Source organism: Labrus bergylta, chromosome 12, assembly GCF_963930695.1.
Source record: "Labrus bergylta chromosome 12, fLabBer1.1, whole genome shotgun sequence".
Taxonomy (NCBI): domain Eukaryota; kingdom Metazoa; phylum Chordata; class Actinopteri; order Labriformes; family Labridae; genus Labrus; species Labrus bergylta.
In genome coordinates, this window is record NC_089206.1 from 10,005,205 (window position 1) to 10,023,048 (window position 17,844).

A 17,844-nucleotide genomic window follows, 5' to 3' on the forward strand; every position below is an offset into this window, starting at 1 on the left:
CCGATTAATCGATCATCAAAATAGTCTTCAAATGGTTTAACATTGCGGCGATGTAGCGAAAACTAGTAGACTAAAGTAAGATATCGTAACATAAAGCGTCTTCTGTTAAGAACATTTTGTTCTTTGTAATTATTTTAGTAAAAACAAACACTAATATATGAAGATGATAATTATTATCATGTTATAATGGTTTAATATCGCATCGTATTCCTCCTTTTCTTCTTTTTCATCTTCTTAAGAATATTATTATTATTATTATTATGATGATTATTATTTATTATGATTACTACGATAAGCTGTTTTCTTGTGAAGTTCCCTGCAGGACTGTGACCGGATGTGTTTGTTGTTGTCGTCGGGATATTGACGCAGCTACTACTCGCTCTGTTCTGTGATCATGGCTGCACTGGACCACACCAGCCATGTTTGCTAATTTAATACCCAAAGGTTTAGGGAATAGTTGTTTATTATTTACCTGTGTGCCATCCTCACCCGCACATATTTGCTTTTAGATGAAGGTTTAGGTAAGCCTCCACCTCTTCGATAATCCAAGGACTGAAAGGTTGGGACCCTTTTCTCTTTTTTTTTTTTTATCTTGAATTATCAACGAAACTTTTGATGATGGTGGTGATGGTGTGGGCAGATGATGCTCTGCAACAACAACAACAAAAAAAATGTGTGTGTCTGTGTGTGTGCTGTGCAGCGTAAACAATGTAACTTCATCTGGGCTGCTAGCTGCTAGCCCCGTGAACAAAAGGGGGGGAGCACGCCTCCATCTGTTAACAAAGTGAGTCCGGCTGTGTTTACTCCAGTCGCTGTCAACACTCCGCTACGTAATCTATTTTAATCATCCGACCTGTCCGCTGATAACGGGCACCAATGGACCCACAGCAGCAAGCAAGCAAGCGTGGTGGTTGCGGTACCTGCTACCTGTGCTATCGGCTAACGTCGCAGCTTGTGTACCGCTCCTCCTCCGGGTGTAACGTCAAGGATGCTACCGACAGCTAGCCATCTACCTAGCGTGCTTTTCTTTTTTTCTTTTTTTTTTTTATTGTGATGATTTAGCTGAAATAACCTTGGAATTTGGATTATTTGGTTTGATGTTTTCGTGGGAAAAAAACTAAAGTTGAGTGTGATATCTTACGTGTCCTGTGTCGGTTGTTAAAACAGCCGATTTAATTTAAAAAAAAAAAAATGTTTCAATTCAGAAACCGCAGCTAGCGCGTTTTAGCCAGCAACACGGCGCCCTCTGCGATATGGCCTTGTGTTGAATTAGGAAACGCTGTGTTCACAGAGTGAGACTTTTTTTTTTTTTTTTGTATTACACGGCGACATGTTTTAAGTAACACCTCCTTCAGTTGGGGGTGGTGGTAGGAAATATTGCTCGCTAATCCTGGTTCATTGTTGGTGTTTTGGCCGTGTGGCTGCCTGGGCCAAAACATTTCTCATGCTAGGATTGAGGATTGAGGATTGAGGGGAGGATGTTGCTTCCAAGTTAGCAGCGCCCTCATCAGAGGTAATGATATGAAGAGCCTGTTTTTTTTTTTTTTTGTTATCGCAATATCCCCGATTATCCATTACTAAGGCCTGGGCACAATCTGCTGCTGGCTGCGACATTTTGACGGATGTTAGAAGGAAATGGTGTTGTCACAAGATGCTGTTGCCAAAATGATCAAAGGAGATGTATTGTACTGATGTGATGAATTTGTCTTATTGCGTAGCGCTGTAAAAAAACAACAACATATATATATATATATTTAAATGCTGATTCATCACGTGTACAGGCGTCTTCGCTTCTTTTAAGGTGCATGTATTTAGCAGGAAGTGGAACACGAGAGTATTTGAGTGTTTATTTTCCATGTTTTGTTTTTTTTTATTTATTTATTTTTTTTTAGATGGAGTCAAATAATCATTTCAACTATGGCACCCACTCCTCAGCTAACTCAGGACTGAAACTCTCTTCAGGGGATTCTCTTTATACTAACGGGTCCTCCATGAGTTTTCCTCAGCAGGGGAAGAGTAAGTATTTTATTACAAATAACAAAAAAATGTTCATTTATGAACTTCAAAATGTACTCTCGTGTGCTATTTCCATTTAACTTTCTGCTTTAGTCAACCGTCACAATATTCAACTTTTTATTTTATGAGTCAATGCCAATGTTCTTGTGTTTTTTTTACAGATATGAATGGCGAAATGAATGTGAATGGCGTTACTACTGTTCTCGGGTCTGGCGTGCCTGGTTCCAACCCCCCGACTGCTCCTTACCCACACATGAGCAACCACCACCAGGGCAGCATGGGCTACGACTACTTGTGGGGAGGCCACCCTCAGTACGGTCCAGCCATGGGCACACCTCCTGGGCACGGGATGCACCAGAAGCAGTCCGCTCCTGGGATGGTGCAGCCTCAGTCACAGCACCACTTCCAGGGACGTGGACAGTACCAACTGAATGGGGGTGTTGAAGCCTCCCACCAGCCCCCTGTGGCAGGCCCACCAAACATGCCTCTAACTGGGAGTCAGTACTGGAACAGGAGCAACCCTAGCCCGCAGCAGATGAGCTATAATTCCCACAGTATGTATGGGAGCTACCAGAGTCAGGCACATCCTGGAATTACACCGTCACAACATCACCAGCAGCAGTCCTTACAGCCTCCGTCACAGCAGCACCTCCACTCCCATCGCCTCCCACACCAACACCACCAGCAGCACCAGCAACCACAGCACTATGGCATGTTGCCTAATGGGATGCCATACTACCAGCATCAACCCCAGCACCCTTCCCTGCCATCTTCCCCGCAACAGCCACCCCAGCAGTCTCAGCCCCAAAGCCAGGCTCAGATGATTCCCCCTGCTGCGCAGAATTTTACTCCTCCACGTGGCAGCCCACAGCACCACAGTTTAGGCAGGGGAGGCACTGGCAGCCCCCTCCCCGTTGGGATGTCGTCGGCACCAGTGATATCACCATCAACAGCGCAAGAGAGTGGATCCCCCAAGGGCCACAGCAGGGAGCGGAGCCCCCATGCCGGCAATCTAGGAGTCTCTACTGTCGTTCAAGGTGACCATTTTACTCTCTGTGTTTTTGTGCAACTTTTTGACTCTTTTTTTTTTTTTTTCCTTTAATTGTTTTCCATAAAAGTAATAACTATTTGATTTGTGTCTGGAACTGTTTGGTTCTTGGTTTTGACACTAAAGTTTTCGTTTTATTTGTGGTTTCCTCATAAATTTAACACTTCTCTCCTACTTCTCACTTCCTCCTTTTAACGTCACCAGTTGAGCTCTACTCACACTGTAATTTGGTTTTCTCCCTCTTGAACATACTCGGCAGTTGCTGATCAGCCAAGTGTTTAAACATTTCGCAGGGGAAAAAAAACGGCAAATGATGCCTCGCAAGTTATTTATGATACACGAGTGTTCAGCATTGCGATGAGTGCCCAGAATCAACCTGCAGGTGGCGCTGTTGGACTATTAAAATGTATAAAAACTTAGTGAGGTGTTATGTCAGGAATAGCTTATAACTTCTGGACATGTCGGTGTATGAAATGTGTTGTTATTCTAAATGATCATTTTATTTTAAAACAAACTTTAACTAAAACTACCCCCTACTGTGGATTCAACAGACATTTTCTTGTTTTTTTTTTTTTACTGACTGTTGTCTGGATTCTGTTCTCTTACAGGGCATACAAGAGAAGCTGTGAAGGAGGTAGACACAAATTATAACGGCACAGAAAGAGCATCTATTTCCCAAAGGCTGCCCAAAGGTGATAGTTACCTACCCCACCCCATGGGACCTACAAGTGATTATCATCAGCCTTCTGAGCAGCCTGCAGCGCCGCGACCAGAGATGTCTGTCAGAGAGACAGCCGTGAAAACACCCCCTAAGTCCATGTCCTCCCAGCTCTCTGCATCTACACCTCCTGCAGCAGTGTCAACGTCTACAGCCCGGGCCTCAACACCTCCTCGAGTCTCTGCCGCTCCTGCTTACTTTGATTCTTCCACATCCCCACCTGTGCCCCCAGTGTCACCCCCTGATGTCGAAGCTGCCCCGGCACAAATCACAACACCTCCTTTAATGATGCAGTGCCCCAGGCCTCCCGCTTCTGCTGCAACCGATTCGTCTCCTGCTGGATCCAATCATCTGTCAGCAGGGTCCTCTTCCTCCTCCTTGCCTGCATCGGCTCCAAAGTTGTCTACACCTCCTGCTTCAGCTGATGTTGTGTCTAAACCTGCATCGGGTTCTTCTGTCTCAGAGTCTGTCGCTCATCAGAACACGTCCTCATTGCCTCCTGTAGCATCAGGACCTCCCAAAACGGTCTCCCCTCCCGCTCTGGTGCCCACGTCTTCTTACTCAGTGTCTGCACCTATCTCACCTCTTCAACGGATGGTTCAAGGGTCCAAGCCACCTCTGCTGACACCTTGCTTTCCAGACAAATATGGAGGTCAACTTGAAAAGCATGGACCCCCCAAATTATTGTCCACATCCTCAGTAGGCGAGAAGCCTTCAGTATCATCAGGGCCTCTAACCGCAGCATCACCTGGCTCTTGTTTATCTACATCTGCATCTCCCATTACTGTGTCAAAAGCTCCTTCAGCATCCACACCCAAGCGTCAGACAGACACTCCACCAGCTGCTGACTCTGGTCTTCCAACTGCCTGTGCAGCATCGTTACCACCTGCCACCGTGAACCTCCCCTCAGCCCAGGAAAGTCCCACAGTCCGACCTCTGTCCACCCTACCTCTTCTAACCACTCAAGCCTCCAGGACTGCACCCGCGTCTGGCCCTCCTGCCTTGGTTTCTGCGCTTTCAGGAGTAGTCCGAAGTTCTGGCGTTGCGCAGCGTTCTTCTGACACCACCGCTCCTCATCTTCTTAAGTCTCCCCAGCCAGAGCACCGTGATCACAGTGACACTAAGAGAAATGGGAAACAAGAGGAAAACTTCCCTCAGCTTGATTCTGGCACAAAAAGCATGTCACAGAGAGTAGAAGCTGATGATCAGAAGCCCAGCAATGAAAGGAGAGAATCTGAACAGCAGCATATGAAAAGCATGGTCACCTGCAAAGTGGATGAGGAGCAGATGCCTCTCAGACAGTCCTCCCACCTCCACATGACAAGGTTGGAACTGACTGATGAGGACAGTTTTGATAACTCTTCCCAGTTTGACACCCCCTCTCAAATTCATGTCAGCTCTGTCTTCGAGGAGGCCTCGCACGAAGAAGATGGTAGCTTGTGCGTGGATGACTCCGCTCTCTTTGACAACAGCTTCCCCTCCAGACAGGACACTTCTCAGTTTGACAACACTTCCCATGCAGAAGAAGAACAGTCTACTGCGTTCGACACCACTAGAGACAGCAGCTCCTCCGCAGACGACTCCAGAGATGACACGTTGAACTCCACCAGGGAAGGAGAAACATCTGAGGCAGGCGAGACCAAGGACAGCTTCCAAATCCCCGGTGACTCCATGCTGCAGTCGTCTCTCAACGACAGCTCTCAGATGGAGGATCCCTCTTTGGACTTCAGCGATGTGTCCAACTCACGCTCACTTTTGTCATCTCAGCCAGGTATTCTTCTTCAAATTTGTGTCACATGGTGCGACGTAGTCTTAAAATAAGAGTGTAAATATGTTGTCAAGCTGCACAATAAATGAATCTTTATCGTGATATAAGCCTCAGCAAAAAATTAATCACATGCTAAATGTGTTACAATAAATAAGAACCATCATGTAATATTAACCAGCAATGCTTTCTCAATCAGACAATGTTCTCTCCTATGGTGCTGGCTTAATGTGTAGCTTTATGTATTATTCATTGTCTCTCTGTTTCTATGTAATCATCCCATGTTTCTCGTTTTGCTCACAAAACTCTCCATTGTTGTTTCATCTCAGGCGCAGAAGCCGAGTGGGAACCCAGAGGACTTGATGCACCCGACTCCGTTGGACGCGTCAGCCAAAAGACCACACTAGATGAGAGCTCGACTCCGCCGAGTTTCAAGATGAGAGACGAGAACTTCATCGCCTTCAGTACGCCAGCAGAGGGCCCCGCTGTCCACCCGCTCCAACCAGTGACTGATCAGACTGTGTCGGCTGCTGCAGGACAGCTGAAAACCCCAGGGAAAACACGCAAACCTCGTACTCCAAAAGCGTTGTGGACGAAAACCCCAGGTACTGAACTACTTCAACACAGTTTGAAGAGGTTGTAAAAAAAAAAAAGAAAAAGAAATCATGATAAATCATAATTTCTGAATTATCCAACTAGATAAGATAAAAGAATCTCCATCTCCCTGTGTATTAAACCTTCCCTTCATCAATTCTCAACCAAATATCAGGGAGTTGTCTCATGGAATGAGTATGTGACTTTAATGAATCTCCCTCTGTCTTAAACTTTAAACAAAAACAGGCTGAGAAACTCTTTGCTTGTTCCTTCTCCTCTGCATGTTAAAACTTCTGCACTTTCTATGTGAAGTCATAACTTAATTGGTTGTCTCATTACCTTTGAATCTGTCTATAGGTGTGTTTTTATTTATAAGCCATTTACAGGTTTCTCCCACACCTGCACACCTGCTTCTCTAGTTTCTTTACGTGCCTTGTATTTATATTCCTGTGTGTCATACATATATAAAATATATATTGTTTCCCGTCTACTTATATACCATCTTGGTGTTTTTCTCTTTTATTCTAAGCTCCAGAGGGGACCCAGCGGAAGCCCAGGGGCCGAACCCCTAGAGTGGTGAAGGCTGATGAGGAGGGAGTAAAGAAAGCGGAGGGGACAGGAAGGGGCAGAAAGAGGAAGAAGCCTCTCAAAGGCGATGTCAAAGAAACATCAGATGGATGTGGAGAAGCCGGGCCATCCACGGAAGAGTTCGATACCGTCACGGACACGATTGATGCTGTGCTGGCAAACGCTTCAGCTATCGACACATCAGTGGAGAAACCCAAGAAGGGGAAAAGGGCCAAGAAACAAGACAAGGAAGGAAACCTCGTAAAAACACCCAAAAAGGACAAAGAAAAAGCTGCAGATGGCGCAGACGAAAATGACGACGACAGCTCCACTGCAGGTAACGAAGGGGTTTGTGAGGGCGTTGCACGTCATTATAATGACACTTTATTGTAACTTTTTAACAGTTTAACTCTTATAATGGTTGTGCGCTTTTGATCTGACAGGTGAATCTAGAGGACGGAGGGTCGCGACTGAGGAGCAGGTTCAGTTCCCAATGCAGCACGGGTACGTTTCCTCATGGAATGTATTCATCATATTGTTGAAAAAGAAGCCTTCCTGTGCTAAAATGCGTTTAATTTAAATCACCAATGAATAATGATTCAAGACCTTCCGCAAAATACTTCCGCAAACCCAAATCTGAAGTGTATTTCCTGCACAGAGTTCTGTTCAGAATCTGATCCTTCCTCTATAAATAAATAAATAAATCTGATATATAAACTGTGAAGCCCTTAATATGTGATCATTTTCAACCCCAGTTTTACTTAAAAAAAAAAAAAAAAAAAAAAGAGAATTGGTGATCCTTAACTGTCACTAGATATTTTTAAAAGTAGCTTTAAAGTTTCCATTGTAGGCCTTTGGTATGCTGTCAGTGTTGCTGTCCCCTGTTTCCTGCTCTATCCACTGTCCTATTAAAGTGCCCCCCCCCCCCCCCCCCCCAAAAGAAAAATTATAAAAAAGCAGATTTCAATAACTTGTAAATATATTTACAGATGCCTCACTCTTTTTGTGTGAAAAAAGTGTTTTTTGGAACAGCCACTCTTTGCTGCTCTGTCAAAGAAAACAGTCATGTAACAATGAACTCTCTGAACTGCAGTTGGAAGAGGGAGATTCGTGTGAAGAAAACGGAGGACCGCATGAAGGGTGAGACCTGGTATTACACGCCCTGTGGAAGGAGGATGAAGCAGTTCCCAGAAATAATCAAGGTACGTTTACCTGGCTATCGAGCAAAACCTTCAGTCATCAGTTTATTAAAATCCCTGCTTGTCAAGGCAAATACATCTGCTGATGTGTTGTTGATGTCAAAACACCGACCATGATGCCCTTTCTCTGTTCTCCTGATGTCTTCACGCAGTACTTGAAGAGGCACACAGACAGCGTGGTGAGCAGGGAACACTTCAGCTTCAGCCCACGCATGCCTGTTGGAGATTTTTATGAAGAAAGAGAAACTCCTGAGGTCTGTTTACGAAGCCATTCACCAACAATAACTACCTAACTGTTAAAATGATGGGTTAAGAACTGTGAAGAATACATTTAAGGGACTAATCAATCTCTTGTATATGTAACAGGGTATGAAGTGGACCCTTTTGGCCAACGAGGAGGTTCCCTCTATGATCATGGCCATCACCGGCCGGAGAGGTCGTCCTCCAAACCCTGACAAAGAGAAACCTCGCAGAGCTCGTGGACTGAAGGCAGGGCCGCCCCGCCGCCCGGGTCGACCTCCCAAACCGAAGATGGTGGACCTCCTCAGCAAAGTTGATGCCAAGCTTTTGAATCGGCTTGAGGCAAAGGGTGAGTGGATGCAGGCTGCATTAGGTAGCGTGTATGTATAAGGATGTGTCTGTAGCTTGTCGTGTAATCTTTTTTTGTTCCCCTTTGCAGAAGCTCTCACAGAGGAGGAAAAGGAGAAACTTGCAAAAATCAAAAAGAAGATGAAGAAAAAGGTGTGTATCGTTACGTTCAGAGGTTTATGATCTAACTGTGATGCCTTTGACTTGTAATCCTGAATTTGTTCTTGTATTTTTGTTTAGGCAAGAATGAAGAGAAGGGATGATGCAAAGATTAAGAAGATGAAGCTTGAAAAAAGGAAAGCCAAGGTAGAGAATACAACTCGACACAGAAAGAATATCAGAAGTGTCCCTCTCAGCTGCGCCTTGTCCTCAACTCAATCTGTTCTTTCTTTCCTTTCGTGGGTTCAGCTTGAACAAAATGCCAAGCACGTCGAGCTGAAGGCTGAACCGACGGACCCGACAGCGCCACAGGTCACACAGCCAGCACCTGCAGAGCCCAAAAAGCCCGGCCGCAGGAGGTCAGTGAAAGTCGAGGCTCCTCCACCAGTACAGCAGACCGATGAGGAGAGGATAGCCCAGGGTAAGAGGGTGCTGGGTGCCCGCAGTAAAGCCAAGGCTCTGGCTAAAGCTCAGGCAGAGGCAGAGGCTGCAGCTCAGGCCGCTCAGGCAGCCAAGAGGGCAGCAGAGAGGAGAGCGCAGGCCCAGAGACGCCTGGAGGAGAGGAGGAGGCAGCAGCTGATCGCAGAGGAGCTGAAGAAGCCAACAGAGGACATGTGTCTCACAGACCACAAAGTGAGTTTTCTTTTTTTTAATGAAACCTGCTTTATTAGCAGTGTGATATTTTAAAGTATTAATGACTTTTTACATTTTTCTCAATCAGCCTCTTCCAGAGCTCTCCCATATCCCTGGTGTGGTTCTATCTGGCACATCTTTTGCACACTGCTTGACTGTGGTTGAGTTCCTCCATGGCTATGGAAAAGTGATTGGTCTCAATGTACCCAACGACATCCCCAGCCTGGCTACGCTGCAGGAGGGGCTCTTAGGCCTGGGGGACAGCCAAGTAGAGGTCCAGGACCTGCTGATAAAGCTGGTGGAGGCCGCTCTCCACGATCCAGGCCTGCCATCATATTATCAGGTGTGTTATACAGTAGGAGCAAAAGATCTCTGCTATAGTGAAATCCCTGATAAACCAAAACAAACTTCCTAATCTACTTTTTCCTCTCGTCTCACCCTTCAGTCGGTGAAGATCCTCGGGGACAAGCTGGTTGAGTTGGAGCTGACCCGCAGTACCATCTCAGAAGTTCTGCGGATCTTCCTTGAAGCGCACGGTTTCAATACCGAGGTTTGCAACACGCTGCGGACCAAAACATTTCACGCCCTGCCGCCTGACACCAAGGCAGCCATCCTGGGTTTCCTGGTGGAAGAGCTCAACAGTAGCAACATTGTGACGAGGTGAGAACAATAACTTGTTATTTATTCTGTAGGCTTCTCTTTACCCTACATGTTTGTTCCTACCTCATGACTTTCGGTGCTAATGTGTAAATGTTGAATTTCAGTGACATTGACAACACATTGGAAAACATGGCAACTTACAGGAAGAACAAGTGGATAATTGAGGGGAAACTGCGCAAGTAAGATTATCTTTTCACTCTTCAAATACAGAAAATATCACAGATAATCTGTACTGGTAGTTAAAGGCACACACTGATTAATTTTCCCTCTTGCAGACTGAAGGCAGCCCTAGCACGTCGCACAGGACGCTCAGAAGAAGAGCTGTGTTTTGAGGAGAGGAGGCGCAGTGCTAGAGTGGCCGAGGAGGAGAACCTCAGCCTGGAGGAGAGCGGCCTGGTCATGGAGAGAGGCAGCCGCAGGTCACGCAAAGAAGAGCCAAAACTCAGTGATGTATGTATTGCCTCCTGTGCTTTTTTTTTCTTTTTCTTTTCTTTTTGCAGGTGTAGAAATGGTTCCAACATTTAATTTGTATCGCTTGTGTTTCAGAGTGAGAGCCCTACTAATGCAAGCATTCCAGAACTTGAAAGGCAGATAGATAAGCTAACCAAGGTGAGTCCGCTGCTACTCTAGTTACATCGTTTTACATTTTGTGTTCTTTTGTATTAAATATCCCTCCTTTTTCTTTTTTTTTTCTCTCTCCACAGCGCCAAGCGTTTTTCCGTAAAAAGCTGCTACAGTCGTCTCATTCCATGCGGGCTGTGTTGCTGGGCCAGGACCGGTACCGACGCAGATACTTGGCTCTACCTCACCTTGGAGGAGTTCTGGTCGAGGGGCCAGAGGAGCTGCTGAGTGAGTCTCTGTTTATATATTCAAAGGAAATGTTATTTCTCCCATTTTGATATTCAACAAATTTGTTCCTATGTTTTATCCAAACTCTCAAATTTGATCTCGCAGCTTCAGAAGATGTTCTTATAGCCGAAGTTCCCGTCACCTTCCTCAAAAAGGAGCCCAAAGTTGAGGAGACCACCATGCCTACCACTCCCCCTCCGACTCTGCCTTCCTCCGCTACCTCCACCAAGGCCGAGACCTTCTCCCCAGAGGAGGACCCCCTCCCTGGCACCGCCTCCCTCATGAGCAGACCACGAGGACGAGGACGCCCCCGAAAGATCAAACCAGAAGTAGAGCTTCACCTCCGCACGGCAAAGATCCGGCGCAGGCGTCGAAGTAGCGCCCGGTCTGGAGGGGAAGAAGGACCTGGATCACCGAACAGCGGAACACATGAGCTCACGCAAGCTGCCTACCAGAGCTGGCTCAGCCAATCACAGGAAGCGGTGACCAACGGCACATGCTCAGCAGCAGGCGACGCTCCAGAGGGTAACCGGCCGGAGGAGAGTGTGAAGGAGATGGCAGAGAAACAGGGGCACTGGTTCAACCTGCTCCCCAAACAACCATGTGACGATAACTCTCTGACCGAGCACCAGATACCAAACCCACCCAGATCCCCCCCAAAACTCCTCCCTCAGATCCCAAGTCCTCTGCCTTCACTTGCTGATCCACTTGTGCAGGTTTGAAATAATAATCTTACCACAATTACATTAAATCATTCTTTCTTACGATGTATTAATAAACAACGTCTTGCTTCCCCTCAGCCGGACCAACTTCTACCTGGCCTGGCCTCTTCTGACCCTGTGACACCAGCAACACCGCAGGACGTCCCCCCTACACCCCTTTCCCCAGCTGTTCTTACTTCTGCCCAACCATCCATACCCCCTCAGTTTCTTCCAGCAGCCATTCCTCCTGCCAAGCCTGCCCCAGCCACCCCCGGCAGGGCAGTTCGCAGGCGGAGGAGAGGCAGCAGGGGCAGTAGTCCCGCTCGCAGAGGGCCGAGAGGAGCTGCAGCGAAACGCCGAGGTCGACCTCCAAATGCCGTGTTTCAGGAGCTGGAGCAGCAGTACTTCACTCAGCTGGTGGTCAAACCCATCCCAGCATGTATGTAGTACCTGCTTGTAAAATGATTTGTATCATGTTTTCTGAGTGATAAACACGCAGAGCCATTGTTCTTTTTTTTTTTAATTATTAATTGGCTGTGTCACACGTGTTTCTTTTGCAGCTATGGTGCGGGGCTGGTGGTGGATCAAGGATCCAGCCGAACTGTACAGCACCTTACAGGCGCTTCACCCGAGGGGCATCAGGGAGAAGGTGCTCCATAAGCATTTGGCCAAACACATGGAGAGTTTGACTGAGATATGCACGAAAACTATCAACGGTGAGTGTTGTTGGTTATTCCTTTATCGTACTTGCACGGTTGGATTTGCCACCCAACAACTGAACTCTTTCCAATAAATGTTTTGACTCGACATCATCCAGACATCTCTTTACACGTTTTCCCCTTTTGTGTTTCATTTCCTTAACAAATGTTTGTGTCATTTCCGGCTAGACCCGATGTTTGAGTTGAAGGTTGAGGAGAAGGATGTGCTGATGGAGGCTCTGCAGCAGCCCTGGCAAGTGCAGGAGAAGACATTGGAGACTGACATCAGCACCCTCCAGTGGGTGGAGGATCTGGAGCAGAGGGTCATAGCAGCTGACCTACACCTCAAGGTGAGAAATCCCCTCACCTTTTTAACATTTCAAACTACTACAACTCACACTGCTTTAAAAAAAAAACAACAACATGAAATTAAGTGTGACTTTTTCAAACACAATAAGAAGATATACAAGTAGATATTAACAGTGAATTAAAGAGGTGAGATAAAGATAAACTTTATTGATCCCCCGTGGGGGAAATTTGTGCATTACAGCGGCTCCCGAAAACGGGGGACGGGAATATACTTATTAAAATAAAAATAGAAGTTTAAATCAAATCAAACATATTTACATAATTTAAATTAAAAAAATACAATAATGTAAAATTACACACTAACACAGTGTGTAGCATGAGGTGGTGATGTTGTTAGAGAGTCCGTCTGTTAAGAGCTGCAGAGATAATATTCCAACATGTAGATAATAATTAACAAAAAGTTTGGTCTCCTCCTTAAGGCAGAATTTCCCTCATTCACCTGTCAAAGTATCAAATAAAGACATCCTGAAGAATAGTTGAATGAAATTTCCATCCTACTATCAAATATTGAAGTATTAATCTGCCTACATGGTCATGTCCCTGGGTTTGTGTGTATTTTAATCTCATCCTCGCCAATATGAAAGTTAGCCAAGAATAATTGTAGTTCTTAGTGAGTAATAATCATCATTGTTTTTTTTAAGGCTCTTCCTCAGGGTGCAGTAAATGAAGCAGAACCTAATGGAGAGACGCCGATGGCAGAATTTCAGGTATCATTTTAATCACTTCTATAAAATGATTGTTCCGTCTTCGATACAGGAAGTTACGCTAAACATCCGTATATCTGTCTCCCTCGCTGATGCTTACTCACTCTCTTTCTCTACTCAAGCCCTACACGATCCCAGATCCGGACTCCACCCGGGACGACCTCCAGTACTACGAGCACGACGCCGACCCGCAGGACGACTGGACCGTGCGGACCAAGAAGGAGTGGTCGGGCCTGCCACGTATCGCCACACACCCGCTGGACTTAGCCATGCTGCGGTTGGCTAATCTGGAGCGAAACATTGAGAGACGCTACCTGAAGGAGCCGCTGTGGAACCCCGCTGAGGTGATGCGACTCGCTCCTCTCACCCCGACTCCGGGAGAGGAGCTGACCATGGATGTCATCAGGTTAGAATGACAGACGTTCTTTAGGGTTAAGATGTTTCTTGTGCAGTAAAATAAATGAGTTCATTAGTAGTTTAATTGAAATGACAGAATGATGCAGGGGGATTGTATGTATTTAATTATTGTATTTATTGACTTTTTTTGTCTCCATTATTGTCTTTCTTTCAAAATTACTTTTACTTTTTTTTTTTCTTTGACGTTGTATTATGATGTCATCACACTGTTATTCAGTTAACTGTACTTCTTGCCTGAACTAAAAAGACAAAAAGGGTTTCCAACATTATTGTCGTAATGCTCTTATCTCCCAGTCTGGAAAGTGAGATAACGTCTCGACTACGAACGTGGCGACAGGCTCTGGATCGCTGTCGCAGTGCTCCACAGCTCTGTCTGTGCTTAGTTCAGCTGGAGAAGGCCATCGCCTGGGAGAGATCTGTGACTAAAGTGGTAAGAATCTTTCCCACTAATCCTTCAGTGCACCAAGTAACACAATTCAATTAGTTGCGATTCCGACCATTAAGACTTCTTCTACGTGATCGCAATTTATTTTATTATTATTATTTTTTTTAGAACTGCCAGGTCTGCAGGAAGGGAGACGATGACGATTGCCTATTGTTGTGTGACGGGTGTGATCGTGGCTGCCACATGTACTGCCTCAAGCCCAAAATCACCCAGGTGCCAGAGGGAGACTGGTTTTGTCCTACCTGCGTTGCCAAGGTCAAAACCAGTTCTGTGTTTCTGAGCAAAACTTTCAGAATAAATTAGCTTGTTTTTTTTTTTGTTTTTTTTTAAAGTTTACTCTTAAGAATATTGTGCTTCCATTTTTCCTCCAAGTAACCTGAACTTTGGCACTCGTTTCTCATCGGCAAAATCCCGCTTTCTCATTTGCTGTCTCACAGGACGAAAGTGATTCCCCGCGCTCGTCCAAAAAGAGGACCAGGGTGAAAAAGAGGAGATACGAAGATGACAGCTCTGAAGAGGAGACGACGACGCCAACATTGCGGCGCAGTAGCGGCGGCGGCGGCGGCATGGCAACACGGTACAAGGAGCCAGCGGCGCCCTCCTCATCTTCTCGTTCCTCTGGAGACGGAGGCGGCACTAAACGTCGCCGCATGACAACACGCAACCAGCCCGACCTCACCTTCTGCGAGTGAGTCACGCCTCCATCTCTGTCGAGTTGTTGACATGCAGACTTATCTTTTCCTTCTTTAAAATCAAGTTTGTTTGTTTTTTCTGAACCTTTTGCTGTGATGGATCTTTGGTCGTGATTGTATTTCGTCTCCCTGCAGGATCATTCTCATGGAGATGGAGTCTCATGCAGATGCCTGGCCATTCCTTGAACCCGTCAACCCCCGACTGGTGCCAGGCTACCGTCGCATCATCAAGAACCCCATGGACTTCCTCACCATGAGAGAACGACTGCTGCAGGGCGGGTAAGAGCAGATAATCTGACACATTTCATCACTACTTAATTCATCCTCTTGTTTTTTTTCATACAAAATACACAGTCACATGTAGAGGTGGAATCTCTCACTCAAAGTAATTATCTTTGACCAACTTGACTTGTATTTGAAATATAAACCTCCACGTTTAAATCAGAAAGCCATACAGCCTATATCAAAGTCTTCCCCTGTCAGCCCTCTCCTTATACTGACGACAACATGAAGAAGTGGCTTTCTTAAAAACAGGAAGAGAGAAAAAGAGGCTGAGAAAACAACATAAATTACACATTGTTAAATCTCCTTCTCCTCTCTCTCTTTGTCTCAGGTACTGCAGCTGTGAGGAGTTTGCGGCAGACGCTCACCTCATCTTCAACAACTGCGAGATGTTCAACGAGGACACGTCAGAGGTGGGGATAGCTGGACACGCCATGAGGCGCTTCTTTGAGAGCCGCTGGGCGGAGTTCTACTCGAATAAAGACAAATAGGAGCCTGCAGCGTTTCCCCTCATGGTGGGGCTGTATACTGTTGGTGCTTTCGGCGTACCAGTCAAACACTCTCTCCATCACTGCAAAGACTCTCTGGAGGTTCTTCCAGCTATGTGTATTCTCTCATGTATAGGTGTATATGTATAGATTTTGGCTATTTGTCTGTTATTGTCCCCTCTACGGGCCTCTTATTTTCCAGGCCCACAACTGAACTGGCTTGAACTTCTTGTACTCATTTCCCAATCACGGAGAGTGACTGCATGTACACGGCACACTTTATCTTCCTTCCTTTACATGTCGTCTCATCTTCTCTTCAACACCTCATTTCTTCTTTGAGTTCCCCTGGCTGTCACGTCCCTTCACACGCTCCATGTCGTTGCGAGGCCTTCGGTCAGGTCCCCCTCCTCCCCCCTCCCTCCTCCCCCCTCCCCCCCCTCTGCGGGTTGATGACACCGTCTCGGGCCCCGAGTGCTTTGGCTTTCAGACTCGCGTTGAAGGTCGGGGACTGATCACACACTATGGCAGCCTCACCGCTGCACACTGGACCTGCTCGGCACCACTCGACAACTAAATGGATCAAAACTCCTCACAGAGCTCGGGCCATTTCTTACCTGTTCAATAGAAATGTAATGTAACGTGGTCTTATGCATAGAAGTAACTTTTTTGCTCAATATATTTTTATTATATATTCTATATATAAATATATATACAGATTACAATAGCTGGGATTATTTAATAGCAATAGCTTGTAGTGGATGTGTACAGATGACCTTATAGAAATGTCTTGACCATTTATGAAAGGCCAGTTAAACTTAAGGAATCTCTTCTTGGACTGTCACGAGTAGACGTTGTATAACCTCCACTTAAAGTCGTGCACTCACACTCTTCACCAACATACACATGATTTCACACACACTCACACTCACACACAAACACACACACCTGCTGCTGCTGTGTGAAAGACACTGGTTTCTGAAACAGGAGGATTTGAAGTTTGGCTCAGATAGTCTGCTCTGATAGGCCCACATTTTACTGTCCTCTCTTGTTGAATAAACGGCAGAGTGACACCTGATCCGATAACAGACTGTACAGACCAGTTCTAAATCGCGTCTCTTACGTAAGACAAGACAGTGTTTTCAGCTTCAATACTTTAATTGTGATGTGATGAAAATGACGCTTTGGCTTTGGTTTGTTCTTCGCTTGTCAAGGCAGGAGAAACATCGCGAAGGTAGTTATGTGCAAATCTGAAATCCTCCCACTTTTAAAGACTAACATTGCAAAGTTGCTCTGATAATGATTAAGACGTTGCATTCCTCCCTGGTTTTCAGTCTCACATTCCTTTTTGATTTTTTTTTTTTTTTTTTTGTGCTTTTCGAGGGCCAGCGTACGATGTTGCGGGGGCATGGTTGATGTGCTCTGAAGGCCACGGGACGACTCCACAGTCTGGGTTTTATTTAAACACGTTTCTTACACTGAACTCTGATCCGTTGATAGGAAATCAACATTCATGTTCCTCAGTACACGTTAAGGGACAGACGTTTTTTCAAAAAAAAGAAGAAAAAAAAAGACGACATGAAAACCAAACGTGGTGTTACGTGAATTTTTAATAATGTACAGTTTTGGTGACTTTAAATTTGTTCCTTTATATTTTTAGGACCAATTCATCATTTTTAAGAGGAGGTATTACAGGACTCTGTTGTATTAAGGTGATGTAACACGTGTGCATCTGTAGAATGTACTGTGAGTTGAATAAAACCACATCTAGTAGAAAGTATTATTTCCCTCTGGTCTTGGATCTGAATGTTTTTGGTTTGCCTTGTTTGTTGTCTGTGAATGTTTTGTGTTGCTGTGTTTGTCTGACTTGTGTATGCTTGGATACATTCTCTAAGGATCCTGCCTACTTGCCCGATGCATACTGGGAAAAGCTTCAGCTCCTCCTGACTCTCTGGTTGTGATGCCCATGGCTAATAACTGGTATGAATGGACTCAAGAAATACAGTCAATGTTGGTTAAATTAACAAAAAGGAATATGGGGTTAGGGCGTGCGCCCCATGTACGGAGGCTGTAGTCCTCCAAGCGGGCGGTCCCGGGTTCAAATCCAACCAGTGGCTCCATTCCAGCATGTAATTTCTCTCTCTCCCCGATTTCTGACTATCCACTGTCATATCTCTACACAAACTCATAAAAAGCCCCCCAAAAAAAAAAAAAAAAGAATTACAACTATTTTACTTCTACCTTATATAGAGTAC

At 45.6% G+C, this 17,844-nt stretch overlaps 1 protein-coding gene across 1 annotated transcript; it reads left to right on the plus strand.

Annotated features, from left to right (window-relative positions):
* The first annotated feature begins 372 nt into the window (after positions 1 to 372).
* On the plus strand, positions 373 to 17,369 carry baz2a (bromodomain adjacent to zinc finger domain, 2A). Its single transcript, XM_020640813.3, has 30 exons — positions 373 to 559; positions 1,893 to 2,016; positions 2,178 to 3,053; positions 3,673 to 5,553; positions 5,877 to 6,152; positions 6,671 to 7,045; positions 7,152 to 7,212; positions 7,802 to 7,910; positions 8,060 to 8,161; positions 8,274 to 8,496; positions 8,587 to 8,648; positions 8,736 to 8,801; positions 8,904 to 9,287; positions 9,376 to 9,630; positions 9,733 to 9,947; positions 10,052 to 10,126; positions 10,223 to 10,397; positions 10,494 to 10,556; positions 10,652 to 10,796; positions 10,902 to 11,512; positions 11,597 to 11,936; positions 12,058 to 12,213; positions 12,385 to 12,545; positions 13,206 to 13,271; positions 13,391 to 13,674; positions 13,980 to 14,115; positions 14,239 to 14,385; positions 14,568 to 14,818; positions 14,958 to 15,101; positions 15,436 to 17,369. The coding sequence occupies exons 2-30, from the start codon at positions 1,893 to 1,895 to the stop codon at positions 15,593 to 15,595; spliced, it is 7,923 nt and encodes a 2,640-aa protein (XP_020496469.2). The 5' UTR covers positions 373 to 559; the 3' UTR covers positions 15,596 to 17,369.
* The last annotated feature ends 475 nt before the right edge of the window (positions 17,370 to 17,844 follow it).